This window comes from Myotis nattereri (assembly GCF_964212035.1).
Source record: "Myotis nattereri genome assembly, chromosome: 4".
NCBI classification, from domain to species: domain Eukaryota; kingdom Metazoa; phylum Chordata; class Mammalia; order Chiroptera; family Vespertilionidae; genus Myotis; species Myotis nattereri.
This window is the reverse complement of record NC_138079.1, coordinates 29568939-29584234: the sequence shown is the minus strand read 5'-3', so window position 1 is coordinate 29584234 and position 15296 is coordinate 29568939. Positions and strand designations below refer to the sequence as shown.

Sequence of the window (15296 nt, the reverse complement as noted above, 5' to 3'; positions counted from 1 at the left end):
AAAATAAAAAAAATGTATTAGGTGGTTTTATAATTACTAATTTTAACTAAGAGTAAGCTCTATTTCTCATGCTTCCTTTTCAATGTGTGGGAAATAAACTCTTGGAAAAAATGCCATTGAAACTAGGAACACGCAGGAATTTACATTCTTATAGAAGCAAGATGACTCTCGATGTCGGAGTGAAAGTGTTAGCTGTAAAATTACATTATGTATCTCTCTCCTTTGTTAAAACTGAAGCATGGTGTGGCATTCCTCATTTTCATTACATTGAGGGACCGAGTTGAGGTGAAGGGTGTAGACCAGCCGTGGGTAAACTACGGCCTGCGGGCCGGATCCGGCCCGTTTGAAATGAATAAAACTAAAAGAAAAAAGAAAAAAAAAGACCGTACCCTTTTATGTAATGATGTTTACTTTGAATGTACATTAGTTCACACAAACACTCCATCCATGCTTTTGTTCCGGCCCTCCGGTCCAGTTTAAGAACCAACCCATTGTGGCCCTCGAGTCAAAAAGTTTGCCCACCCCTGGTGTAGACCTTGTGTGTTGCCAGGCATGACTTGGCCTCTGTCCTTCCCAGGTGGATGTTGGGCAACTTACTGAGCTTTAATTGTACTTTTCTAAAAATGGGGATAATATTACCTGCAGTCATTGGGAAACTTAGAATTGTACATAGCAAGTACAGTATAAGTATTAACTGTAAAATAATTACTATTGTAACGTATTTGGTTACTTTAGATACAAATGTTCCAAGTTATTTTTTTTTTACCTCAACTAGTCACCACAATTTCAGTGTGCAAAAGGATGTTCAAAAATTAAAAGCTGAGATATTTAACATACACTTAGCTATGCTGCAAGGTTAAAATGCAGTTAAAATTAGAGTACTCAGCAGGTCTGTATCATTGTGCACTGCAGCTGTCTTTCTTCCTCACTCAGTGCTTTTGTTATTGAGAAAGTTTGTACTTACTATTCCTTAACTTTTCTTCTGTCTTACTCTGACTTTAATGTCCTTTGCATACCCTTTGCTTCCCACTCCCCCAGATATCTTTTAGAAAATACTTGGATAGGTCTAGCATCGACAGGTTATAAATACTCAATTAATTGGGTTCTTTGCAGGCATATATGGTGCTGGCTGTCTCATCACAGAAGGGTGCCGTGGAGAGGGAGGCATTCTCATTAACAGTCAAGGCGAGAGGTTCATGGAGCGCTATGCCCCAGTGGCCAAGGACCTGGCCTCCAGAGACGTCGTGTCCCGGTCCATGACTCTGGAAATCCGTGAAGGAAGGTTTGTGATCATCTCCCAATGGGCCTGAGTGCACATGCAGGCACACAGAGCCTCCTCTCTCTTCGGGGCTGTTGTTCATGTCTACATTCTAACATGGGCTGGTATGGCTTCTGTGTGAATTGCAGCACCCACCCCCACCTCTGCCTAGGCAGGCAGGCTTTTGCCTCTGCTTCTTCTGACTGTTGTCTGTTAGCTTATGTCTCTCTAGAGCAGTGGTTCTCAACCTTCCTAATGCCGCGACCCTTTAATACAATTCCTCATGTTGTGGTGACCCCCAACCATAAAATTATTTTCGTTGCTACTTCATAACTGTGATTTTGCTGCTGTTATGAATCGTAATGTAAATATCTGATATGCAGGATGTATTTCCATTGTTACAAATTGGACATAATTAAAGCATAGTGATTAATCACAAAACAATATGTAATTATATATGTGTTTTCCGATGGTCTTAGGCGACCCCTGTGAAAGGGTCGTTCGACCCCCAAAGGGGTTGCGACCCACAGGTTGAGAACCACTGCTCTAGAGAGTTATATTTTGAGAAGTTAGCCAGTTTTTTTGTTTTTGTTTTTCTAAATTCTCACCCAAGGATGATTTTTTTTTAATCTTTGGAACATAATTTGTGTGTGAAAGTATGTGCATGTGATAGAGACAGTCAGTGTTGGAGAAGTGAGACATGACACCCCCAACCTGAAAATAGTGTGGGAGCCTTTGGTGTTGTATTGTGTTTTAACCCTTGTTTGGGGACCTTCCGGTGTGTGGGCTATTCTGATACTTTGCTATACTGTGGTAACACATCAGATATCTGCTGGTGTGACCTTTGGAGGTTTTACATTTTTCCATTAAAAAATGAGAAGTCAAATGTTACTTGGGAGTATTTGGCATAAAAGGGCTTTCTGATGCACTTACCAAGGAAAGCGTAGCAAACTGTGAGCCCTGTGAGGCCAGGATGTGTGTCTGTGTGTTGTTCATGGCTGTATCAAGTGTATGGAGTCCACCCTGGCCCACAGTAGGTGCTTAGAAAAGGAGAAATGAATGGGTTTTTTCAGTATCAAAAAATGAGGAGCCTCATATGCTTCGATTATTTTGTAATCTCATGTTTTCTGTAATCATTGTTCTTTGCCTTATGTTACACTGTTCTTTTTTACCAGAGGCTGTGGCCCTGAGAAAGATCACGTCTACCTGCAGTTGCACCACCTGCCCCCGGAGCAGCTCGCCATGCGCCTGCCTGGCATTTCAGAGACGGCCATGATCTTTGCGGGTGTGGACGTCACCAAGGAGCCGATCCCTGTCCTTCCCACCGTGCACTATAACATGGGTGGCATTCCCACCAACTTCAAGGGACAGGTGACTATACAGCTGGAAAGAGGGTGGGACAGTGGGCCCACCTCACAGTTGTTCCTGTAGATCTTAGAGGAAAAGGCAGATGTCTTTCTCAAAAAAGTACCTGTTGTTTTATAGGCTGCACTTCCTTTAGATTGCTGTTACTGGACAGCAATACTGCGTTCACTCCTTAATAGCAATTCTTAATAATTTATTAGTCCCTTCTTAGTAAATAGTCGTACCCATCATTTGCAGTTTTTTCCTATATGATCTCGTTATTTTTACAGTGACCTTGTAAATTGTGTGTTCTTTATAATGTATATGTTTGGGTGGTTTGCAGTTCACAAAGAGCTTTTCAATCAGTTGCTTTTAGTCCCTCCTCATGTGAGGTGAGTAGGAATTATATTCTCACTTCATAGATGAGTTATAAGTTGGAAGACTCTGAATTACAACTCAAGTCTTCTACCTCATAGTTTAATGTTCCCAAACCCTGCCATGCTCCCTTTATCTGAATCCAGAATCAGAGAATGGGAATACAGGAGGTTAAATCAGGTGGTGGGTGAGGTTTCTGATGGGAATTAGTGTGGGATTGAAATTACAGGTGCTGCTATTTGGGGTCCTTTGACCTCAGCACAGGGTAACCTAGTATCCGGAGGCAGAGGGAAGAGACGGGGTCAGCACAGGAGGTTCCCTGCAGACAGAGAAGGTCCTGTCCTTGCTCTGACCTATAGCACAGCTGCTCCTTGCAGGGAAGGGCCTATGCAGACTGTGCTCTTACATCTGTTCCTCTTTTCCGAAGGTTCTGAGGCATGTGAACGGCCAGGACCAGGTTGTGCCTGGCCTGTACGCTTGTGGGGAGGCCGCCTGCGCCTCGGTGCACGGTGCCAACCGTCTTGGGGCAAACTCACTCTTGGACCTGGTCGTCTTTGGCCGGGCATGTGCCTTGAGTATCGCAGAGTCCTGCAGACCCGGTATGTTTTCTTCAAGTAGCTACCCAGTTTGTTTCAGGGGCAAAAGGTTACAAAGTCAAGGTCTGTAATTGAAGATTTGCTTAGTGGTCATATAGCGGTGGTCTTGTTTTCTCCCTGGAAGTGAAACAAATTCAGAGGTTTACATGGTGGCAGACTTAAGACTGGACGTAGGCTGGGTCAGGGGCTTAACAGTTATGAGAGTAACATGTTCGGGCAAAAAATTTTTTTGCAATTACTATGTTCTGCTTAGAAAAATCTCTATTAGAAAATTGTTAATTTGAGGGGAAGTTTATCACATATTACTTGCCTGATATAAATTATTTGCTTGCAATGAAATATTTTTTATATTTTTAATATATTTTATTGATTTTTTACAGAGAGGAAGGGAGAGGGATAGAGAGTTAGAAACATCGATGAGAGAGAAACATCGATCAGCTGCCTCCTGCACACCCCCTATTGGGGATATGCCTGCAACCAAGGTATATGCCCTTGACTGGAATCGAACCTGGGACCCTTGAGTCCGCAGGCTGACGTTCTAGCCACTGAGCCAAACCAGTTAGGGCGCAATGAAATATTTTAAATCATAGACATAAGTGAATATGTAATTTTTTGGTACTTATAGAAAAGTAATTTAGGCCATTCTAAAAGTATAGTCTGCTAAAGGAGAAAGGGCTGACTGAATGCAAACAAAACAAAGGATGGGGTTGTGGCTCCACTTCAGTGATAAAATGGGTTTTAAGCAATGATTTTCTCCGTGTGGTAATTTTAAATATTTGCAGAGGAAAAAATACTATATACCACTGAGAACAGGACCTTCCCAAGGGTCTGTCTTCACAGAGACACTTCCATGCTCTGACCAACACAACTCCAGGCTGAAATGCAGAAGCAGGGCCTTGCCTCCAGTCATTGTGTCAAAGGCAGGAATTAACCCACCTGGTCTGACCCAGATCTAGTGCTCATTTTCCTAGCAGAGAACCTGATACCAAATCTTCAAAAGCATAGCAGAAAATTTGAGGCTCACTCTTTGAAAATGAAAAACAAAAAGGAAGTTTTATAAGAATACCTTATAATTTTATATCTGGAGGATCAATACACACTTTTAAAAATGTTTTTAAAGTCAGCAATAGAAAGGAACAAACTACCCATACATTCAACAATATTGATGAATCTCAAATGTATTAGGTTCTATGACCTAGACCAGTGATGGTGAACCTATGACACACGTGTCAGAGGTGACACGCGAACTCATTTTTTTGGTTGATTTTTCTTTGTTAAATGGCATTTAAATACATAAAATAAATATCAAAAATATAAGTCTTTGTTTTACTATGGTTGCAAATATCAAAAAATTTCTATATGTGACACGGCACCAGAGTTAAGTTAGGGTTTTTCAAAATGCTGACACGCCGAGCTCAAAAGGTTCGCCGTCACTGATCTAGACTCAAAAGACTACATGTGTATGATTCTATATATATATGACATTCCGCAAAGTGGTTGCCAGGGACTGTATCCTGCTTGTGGTTGTGGGTAAGGCTATGTAACTCTTTGCCCAAACTTAAAAACTCCACACAAAAACTGGTATTGTACTTTAATTATACTTTACTTTTTAAAGTGCAAAAAGGAAAGGAGAGAATGTTTGCACCACTACTTCCCTCAGAATATTTTAAAAATTAAAGTTTTCAAACCCTATTCTGTATCCTGATTATGGTGGTTACAGAAATCTGTATGCTTATTAAAATGTGTAGAACTATGCACCTAAAGAAAAAAAAGTCAATTTTACTAAATGACAATTTTTTAAAACATAAAAGCAAACCAGAACAGCAGCCTGCCTAGAAGAGCTCAGGAAGATCAGAGAGGCCAGTGCCCTGCTTGATTTGCAGACCTTTGTCTCCTGTGTATATTACATGCTGAAGAAAATACATTTAAAAGCGTCATCCCAAAAAAGCCCTAAAATTTCTCAAAACATTATCTTCTCAGAAAGTCGAGTACAGCAGACCTTGAGGTATCGGTTAGGTACGTTGGTACAAGGGTCAGGATCAGCAGGAGATATAAACACAGCTGGCCAGGCCTGTTGGAAGGAGGTTGGCAGATTTGCGGAGAACCGCCATTCAGAGGATGCCATTTTCCCCCATAACAGAATAATGGTGCAAAGTTTTAAATGGTTTATCTTTTGTGCATTCAAAAATTACTTATTGGACACCTACTCTTTGCCAGGCATTTTATCTTTATGTTTACTTTTTGACCCCAAGTCAACAGAACCTCGGGTATAGGGTGGTCAGGTAGAGTTTCAGGTGCATTTTTAATGACACATTTGGTGTCATTAAATTTGTCTTTTTTTTCTCAGTGTTTTTCAGAAGTTAAATTCTAGCCTTTTTATTCTTTAGGAGATAAAGTTCCCCCTATTAAAGCAAATGCTGGGGAAGAATCTGTCATGAATCTTGACAAGTTGAGATTTGCTGATGGAAGCATAAGAACATCGGAGCTACGACTCAACATGCAGAAGGTAAGAACCTTCACACACACTGCAGTAAGCAGACCAGCCGCATTGACAGCCCTGCACTGGGGGTTGGGGTAAGTAGCAGAAGGACATACTTTTTGCTGTATCCAGTAGAAGTACAAAAGAGATCAAATAAGATAGAAGTGTATGTCTTTCTACGTAGAGTGCCAAGGGCAGGAATAGCGACTGCAGCATCAGGGAACTCAGCCTTCTCTCGCATGCTCCAGGATGCTTGCGTGTGGGCTTCCTTCCTCACACCATCTCTGGCCATTCTGTATACATCACAGCCCGAAGGAGGAGGGACAGTGGAAGGTCCAAGCTCAGTTCACAGCGGGACGCTTCCTTTTAGCAGGCTTCCTGAAAGCCCAGCATATCTCATTGCTGATAAATTAATCTCATCATCACACCTAGCTTTCAGCAGTTCTGGGAACTGTCTTTATACTGGACCACTGATGGCTGTAAATAAAATCAGGAAGAGGTGTGCACAGATCGAGGATGGAAACTAGTCTGTGCATTGATTACTGTTAGAGTATTTACCTTCTAGATCAGCATGTCTGGTGGAACATTCTGTGAGGGTGGAAACATTCCTTATCTTTAACCACATGTGACTAGAGCATATGAAATATAGCCAGTCTGACTAAGGAACTAAATTTTAAATGGATCTAATTTTAATTTAATGTAAGTAGGTAAATGTGGTTAGTGGTTACTGTATTGGATAACACAGATTTAGATCAGTAAAAAATAACATTTTTGTTGATCCAATTCTTCTAGTACAGGGATTCTTGGTCTATGAATGAACTCTCTGTCCACTTGAAATTATTTGCAAGAATTTCTGTATAGAGATATTTTCTGAAAAGAAGCCCTTACTTCAGTCATATTCTGGAAAGGATCCAGTGGCATATACACACAGATACCACCAAAAGAAAAAAAGTTGCATATAGCCATGCAACTTCCATCTTCAGGTGAAACTGGGCTTCAAGAAGGTTTCACGGACTGGTAAGGAAAATAGCGTGAGTGAGGGAACAAGTACGTTTATGGAAAACCAGTCAAGTGATCCTCTACAGGACTTTTGTAGGGTGCTGATATCAGAGATAGGGGGCCAGCTAGGACAGATGTGCCGTTGTGTTATATGGGTAATGGAAATGGCAAATCCATGAGAGACTTTGAAATAGGAAGCACTCTTCCCACCAAAGAAGGCATGTACTGGTATCTACTGTGAGCCAGGCAGTGTTCTAGATGCCAGAGTCGGAATTGAACAAAACACAAAAATTCCTGCCCTGGTGGAATTTACATTTGAGTTGGGGGTGGGGGGGAGGGGCAGGGAGTAGTTTTTTTGCTGATTCCAACTTATACAATAAGAAACAAAAAGGAAATTAGCTAAGTATTGAAGAGAGATGATTACCTAAGAATTCCAAGAAAATAAACTGAAAAACTAATAAAAACAATGCAAGAATGAAATAATGTGTCTGGATAGAAGATTTGTTTACAAAAATCAGTAGCTTTCCAAGATGCCAACAATAATCCATTCAAAAGTTAGTATCTTATTCACAGTACAGCCAAAAGAGTTTAAAATACCTTGAATAAACTTAACCTTTATTTTTGATTTTTTTAAATATATATTTTTATTGATTTCAGAGAGGAAGAGAGAAGAAGAGAGATAGAAACATCAAGGATGAGAGAATCATTGATTGGCTGCCTCCTGCACACCCCCTACTGGGGATCGGCCGCAGCCCAGGCATGTGCCCTGACTGAGAATCAAACCTGGGACCCTTCAGTCCACAGGCCGATGCTCTAGCTACTGAGCCAAACCAGAAAGGGCTAAACCTAACCTTTTTACTCTATGTAAAAGGGGTGTGAAAAAAATAGGACTACTGAGAACATAAAGAATGTATTAACTAGTATTTACTAGATTCTAAGACAGTTTTTTTCCATTTGCTCTTCCTGAAGAACAGTGACATTGGTGGTGTACATTATAATCGTACATTGATGCATCATTCTAAGGAAGTAGGTGAGATGCCTATTAAATGGAATTAAATTATAAAGCTACATTACTTTGACAGTGGTAGAGGAAGAGACAGCTAGTCAGTAGAACAAAATCAAGTCCAGAAATAGGCCTCTTAGTACATGTGGGGATTTAGCATATGATAAAGGGGTTTTTCAAGAGTGATGAAAGGTCATTCTGTAAATGATAGGAAACAGGTAGATTCTACTTCTCATCATGCCTAAAATAATTTTCAAGTTTATTTCATATCACATTTCTTATGAGCATAAACGGTAACACTCTAAAGGTATTTAATATATGAGGAGCTTCTACAGAATAACCAACAGAGCAAGCAGTGAGTGTTCCCAGGCCTCTTGTGATCTACCACCTCAGCACTCACTGCTAACCATCTCATTATCTCAGCAATTCTTTGTTTCACCAAAGGGGTGCCTACTGGCTCTTGTAACATTTAACACCAAGCCTTGTGAGTGGGGTGAGGTGTTCTATAGCCTTCATGGAGCTGCTGTCTCCTCTGATATTCAAGGATAGAGAGCTTATGTCCTTTCTGCCACTATGTATTAAAAGCTTTAATCAAAACTTTATTTTAACAGCCATCTATGATCAAAACTCTCAACAAAGTGGGTATAGAAAGAATATATCTCAACATAGTAAAGGCTATAAATGACAAGCCCGTAGCTTACATTATACTTAACAGTGAAAGGCTGAAAACTTTTCCTCTAAGATGATGACCAAGACAAGAACACCTACTCTCACCAGCTTTATTCAATATAGTATTAGAAGTTCTAGCCAGAGCAGTAAGTCAACAAAAAGAACTAAAATATGTCTAAATTAGAGAAGAAGTAAAACTCACTATTTGCAGATGACATGATACTGTATATAGAAAACCCTAAAGTGTCCACCAAAAAAAACCTACTAGAACCAATAAATAAATTCACTCAAGTTGCAGGATACAAAATCAACATACAAAAATCTGTTGCGTTTCTATATACTAATAATGAGCTATCAGAGAAATTAAAAAAATAATCCAATTTACATTTGCAGCAAAAAGAACAAAATACATAGGAATAAATGTAACCAAGGAAATGAAAAATCTGTATACTGAAAACTATAACACACTGATGAAAGAAAATGAAGAAGGCCTTGCTGGTGTGCCTCAGTGGTTGAACATCAAACCATGAACCAGGAGGTCACAGTTTGATTTCAGTCAAGGCACATGCCAGCGTTGTGGGCTCGATCCCCAGTAGGGGGCGTGCAGAGGTACCTGATCAAAGATGTCTCTCACCATTTATGTTTCTCTCCCTCTCTAAAATCAATAAAAAAATATGTATTTTTAAAACTGAAGAAGGCAAATAAATGGAAAGAGATTCTGTGCTTATGAATAGTAAGAATTAATGTTTTAAGTTGTCCATACTGCTCAAAGCAATCTTTAGATTCAGTGCAATCCCTATCAAAATTCCAATGGCATTTTTATTTAAAACTAATCTTATAATTTGTATGGAACCACAAAAGATCCCAAATAGCCACAGTCATAATGAGAAGAAAGAACAAAGCTGGATGCATAGCACTCTCTGATTTCAAACTATATTACAAAGCTACAGTAATCAAAGCAGTATGTATGGTATTGGCATAAAAACAGACGTATAGCTCACTGGAACAGAATAGAGGGAGCACAAACCCATGCATGTGTGGCCAATAAATTTATTGCAAAGGAGCCAAGATTTTACAATGGGGAAAGGACAGTCTTCAATAAATGATGTTGGGAAAATTGGACAGCCACAAGCAAAAGAATGAAACTAAACCACTATCTTACATGGTTCACAAAAATTAACTCAAAATTAATTAAAGACTTGAATGTAAGACTTCACCATAAAGCTCCTAGAAGAAAAGGAGTGAGCTCCTTGACATTGATCTGGTTGAAGATTGTTGGGCCCTGGCAGCTAAAGTATAAATAACAAGTGGGACTACATCAAACAAAAAAGCTTCTGCACAGGAAAGGGAAAAACCAACAAAATGTGTTGAGAAGACAACCTATGGAATGTAAGAAAACACTTGCAAATCATATATCTAATGGACTAATATATGAAATATATAAAGAACTCATACAACTTAATAGCAAAAAAAAAAAAAATCTAATTTAAAATTGGGCAGAGGATCTTAATAGACATTTTTCCAAAGAAGACATACAAATGGCCAACAGGTACATGAAAAGATGCAAATCAAAACCACAATATGATATTGCCTCACCTGTAAGAAGGGCTGTTATAAAAAAGAAGTAGGTGTTGGCGAGAATGTGAAGAAAGGAATCCTCGTGCCCTGTTGGTAGGAATGTAAATAATTGGTGCAGCCACTATGAAAGAGTATGGAGGTCCCTCAAAAAGTTAAAATGGAACTATTGATTCAGCAGTTTCACTTCTAGGTATTTATCCAAAGAAAAACACTAACTCAAAAAGATACATGCTCTCATGTGTTCACTGCAACACTATTTACAATTGCCAAATCATGGAAACATTGACAGATAAATGTTTAAAGATGTGGCACATATGTACAGTGGAATACTATCCAGCCATAAAAAAGTAGGAACTTTTGCCATGTGCAACAAGATGGATGAACCTGGAGGGAAAGTATGCTAAGTGAAGTAAGTCAGAGAAAGACAATTACCGTTTCTCTCATGCGGAATCGTGAGTGAGTCCTGGGGATGTGATGTGCAGCATGGTAACTAGCTAATAACACTATCGCACATTTGAAAGTTGCTGAGAGGGTATCTCACAAAGTTTCGTTTTAAAGTTCAGAGTAATAACCAGTCTGAATTTCCTAGTTTTTCTACTTAATTTACATAAATATTTTACAGAAAATGAAATGCACAGGAGGAAAATCTGAAGGTTTAGCAGTTTTGATATGGCTTCTTTGTTTGATAGCCTGATGACATTGTGTGTTACAGTCGATGCAGAATCATGCCGCAGTGTTCCGTGTGGGCAGTGTGTTACAGGAGGGCTGTGAGAAAATCAGCCAGCTCTACGGGGAGCTAAAACATCTGAAGACGTTTGACAGAGGTGAGCAGTTCCCAGGCCCCTGCACATAGCTGGGGTGCAGGATTCCCATTCAGTGATGATTTCGCCTCATCCTGGCGGTCTCTCATGGGTGGCTTCTGTGTCCCCAGGAATGGTCTGGAACACAGACCTGCTGGAGACCTTGGAGCTGCAGAACCTGATGCTCTGTGCGCTTCAGACCATTTATGGAGCAGAGGCCCGGAAGGAGTCACGTGGTGCTCATGCCCGGGAAGATTACAAGGTGCGCCTTCATGACACACTCGTGCACCACATGTCCTCCCCAGGGCACCCCTAACTGACCCTGCAGTTTCTCCACGTTTACTCCATTTTGAGTAAAGTCAGAGAAGTAAATTGAGAAACATGCTTTTCTTTCCTCCTGGTAACTTCCATAGCTGTGTTCTCAAGGTATTTGTACCACAGGACTTTTTTCTGGCTTTGAGTCAGTATCTCTTGCTACTAACTGTGGCATCTCTAAGCAGAGTAGAGTTTTCCTCATTAGGGCGAAGGTTAGGCTGCAGCTCGAGTACTGTGACCAGAAAATGCTACCTTAGTGATTTAAAATGATGAATAAATCATCATTTTGGGCCTGTGATTATGGGTCCGTATCTTGGGGCCACAGCCTTTTTAAAGAAGCTGGTTTTTCTGCAGAGCACACTTGTCAGATTCTGCCAGAAAGAGCACTCAGCTTATGAGAGCAAAAAATTGTGGGCGGAGGAGCTTGGGGCAAGTGCCATTTAAGGATGAACAATATCAGCAAGCCGTGGGCCAGTTCCCCCAGACAGGCACACAGACTCTTGTCTAGGACAGTGTTTGGGCTGCTGACAGCCTACCAGTCTACCCAAAGGGTTAGTGGGAGATTGGCTAAGTAAAGAGGATCTCTCTCTTTTTTTTTTAAATATATCTTTATTGATTTTAGAGAGGAAGGGAGAGGGAGAAAGAGACAGAAACATCAGTGATCTCAGAGAATCATTGATCGGCTGCCTCCTGCACACACCCCACTAGGGATTGAGCCCACAACCCATGCATGTGCCCTGACCAGGAATCAAATTGTGACCTCCTGGTTCATGGGTTGACGTTCAACCACTGAGCCACACCGGCCCAGCAAGAGGATCTTGATTTATTGAGAATCTGACTGATTCTGTACTGATTGGGGCTGGATTAAATTTGCTGTTTACCTGATGTGAAGTAAGAGATTGGTAAGCACATTCATCATGTGTACGGGAGAACTGGAAGCTTCTCCAGGCTGTGGATTGGCAGTTCTTGTTGCAATGAAATCTTCATTTCATTTAGTCAGCACGTAGAATCCACTCACCCCAGGAGAGCAAGTCTTGTCCTTATGTGTTTAGAAGTAAGACATTGTGCTATGCCTCGCTTGCCCCTCGGTGAAAGGTCTTGCCTCTGCCCACCCCCACATTTCCCCACCCCGAAGAAATAACAAGTGTTTGGATCTTTGGGGTTTTATATAAAGAGGCTATTGTATGGCCTATCCATTACCATGTGCTTAATAGCTTCTCTTTAGGAGATTTGGAAAATTTTAATATAATTTTAAGATTGAAACATTTAAATGAAAAAGGCTGAAAGAAGGTGAAATCTCCCAGAGTACAGAGCAAAAAGATAAAGTTTTTGATAAATGTTTAAGTGCATAAAAGCACGTAAACCGAACTCTGGGCCCTCCCTGCTGCAGAAGCCCACTGCCCAGCTGTGTGGCCTGACCTCAGGGATCTTGACTTCGTCAGGACTTGGGCTGTGGTGGAAATGGAATAAGTAAAGTGGGGTTCTGGGATGAGCTGGTACCAAATGAGGGGCTTACCAGTAACTGAGGCTGATGGCTGATAAATGGCTGGCACATCTCGCTTCTCCATTCCCGTGTCTGATACTTAGTTGCACTGTGTTACATGTTCTTTTAGATGAGATGTACACAAGTGGTTTTCATTGTAGAGGGGCATACCTGGGATAGAACATGACTAGGAAGGTCCTGGCTGTCTGAACAAGGTCTGCTTGGGACAGTGGGACCTCCTCGTTGAGTGGGATGTGGGGTTCATATTAGACCCGTCTCTCATGTATCAGTTTAATGAGTTTGCCATGTTTTGTGGTTATTGCTCTATTAGAGCAGTAAGGAATTTGGAATGTAATTGTCGATGCTTTCTGAAATAAATTTCCTTTCTTGGCCTCAGGACCGGGTTGATGAATATGATTATTCCAAGCCCATCCAGGGGCAGCAGAAGAAGCCATTTGAGCAGCACTGGAGGAAGCACACCCTTTCCTATGTTGATGTTGGGACTGGGAAGGTAGGTGGAGAATGTGGTTTGCTCATATGTGCAGTGACACATGCATTTAATGAACTGGGAGAAGCACCGTGGGTTTAAATGGACTGCTGATAGATTTGAGACACCACTGAAAACAGAACTCCGCATCATTCAGCAGGACTGGTCTTCCACAGCATTGCCGATGGTCAGGGAGTAAGCCCCCATGACTCGGTGGCAGGGTCTGAAATGGTGAAACCTGAGCCCATGGAGAGTGGGGTCTGGGAAAGGAAAACACCCCTCACCACTTCCCTTCCATTGGCTGGACTACCTGGAAGCAGCTTCCGGGAAGCCCAGGGGATTCAGGGAGCAAGCAGATGGGGTGAGCCAGCTGAGATTGCAATAGAAGCTTCTGGTCTTACCCATTGGGCATTTTTGTCACCATTAAGGTAGAAATTAAGATACAAAGTGTTTACCCCTAAGCTTTTTTTGTTTTTTAATCTGTTTTTGTTGATTTCAAAGAGAGGGAGAGAGAGAGAGATAAAAACATCAATGATGAGAGAGAATCATTGATTGGCTGCCTCCTGCATCCCCCCCCTACTGGAGATTGAGCCACAACCCAGTCGTGCCCTTGCCTGGAATTGAACCTGGGACCCTTCAGTCCACAGGCCGAAGCTCTATCCACTGAGCCCAACCAGCTAGGGCTACACCTAAGCTTTTAATAGCTTGTAAGCATAGTCTTGATCCTTTATCTGGGTCTACAGAAATTAAGTTGTGTTTTGTGGTCATCATTTAATACATAAGAGTGCCTACACCCAGGTGGCTCAATTGTTTGGAGCATTGTTCTGTACTCCAAAAGGTTTCGGGTTTGATTCCCCGTCGGGTGCATGTGGGAGGCAACTGATCAGTGTTCTTCCTCTCCCTTTTTCTCGTTTCTCTCTCCCTCTCTTCCTCTCCCCCTCCTCTCTCCCTCTCTCTAAAATCAATAAACATGTCCTCGGGTGAGGATTAAATATATGCATATATAGAGAGCCCACTATGACTGTTTAATCTGGGCAGTCAGTCATTTTCATAATTTTTCATGAAGGCTATTTTATGATTATATAGGAAGAAGTCAGACTTCCCTCTCCCAGTACAACCCTATTTTTTAAAAATTTGTTTTACTGGTTTTTGAGAGGGAGGGAGGGAAGGAGAGAGAGAGAAACATTGATTGCTGGCCTCCTGCACGCACCTTGCCTGGGGACAGAATCCGCAACCTGGGCATGTGCTTTGACTGGGGAATCGAACCAGTGACCTTTCTGTGCAACTGAGCCACACTGGCCAGGGCTGTTTGGGGTGTTGATGATTATAAAAGAAATACATGCTCATGTTAGAAAGTACAAGAAGAATAAAGAAAATTGACATTTACAAGTTCACCAATTAGAAATATTGTAATTTTGAAATATTTCCTTCATTTTGTGAATGTGTACAATTTTTTCCTTATGTGTGTATATGTAAATATTCACTTGCAAGTAGAATACAATGGAAGTAAATACACAGTACGGAGATACTTTAAGTATGACAGCATATCCAGGATTTTATCTAAGTGCCTGCATATTTGTCTGCAATCTACTTTTATGGTTAATTTTTCAGGATCATATGATAGTGCTGTTAGTACATTTTTGTGCCTCAACTTACCACCTACTCTTCTGTTTAAGGTTTCTCTGAAATACAGACCTGTAATCGACAAAACTTTAAATGAGTCTGACTGCGCCACAGTCCCCCCAGCCATTCGCTCCTACTGATGAGACCGGAGTTGACCCGCTTTTGTAATTATGTATAATAAATAGCTCACAGACGTGCTTAAATAAAATTCTGTACGCTAGTGAATAAGGAGTGCCATCTTAATAAAGATCAGTGGCTTGCCAGTAATCAAAGCCACAGTGAATAAC

General features: G+C 41.1%; 1 protein-coding gene across 2 annotated transcripts in view; it reads left to right on the top strand.

The window, feature by feature from the left end:
- Window positions 1–15296, top strand: part of SDHA (succinate dehydrogenase complex flavoprotein subunit A) — a 28203-nt gene extending 12907 nt beyond the window's left edge. For both annotated transcript variants that reach the window (XM_081090154.1, XM_081090155.1), the window contains exons 8-15: window positions 1114–1282; window positions 2434–2629; window positions 3405–3576; window positions 5961–6079; window positions 11014–11125; window positions 11233–11363; window positions 13297–13410; window positions 15063–15296. In XM_081090154.1, coding sequence (XP_080946280.1) covers window positions 1114–1282; window positions 2434–2629; window positions 3405–3576; window positions 5961–6079; window positions 11014–11125; window positions 11233–11363; window positions 13297–13410; window positions 15063–15149 — 1100 coding nt within the window. In that variant the 3' untranslated portion in view covers window positions 15150–15296. The remainder of the gene's footprint in view (window positions 1–1113; window positions 1283–2433; window positions 2630–3404; window positions 3577–5960; window positions 6080–11013; window positions 11126–11232; window positions 11364–13296; window positions 13411–15062) is intronic.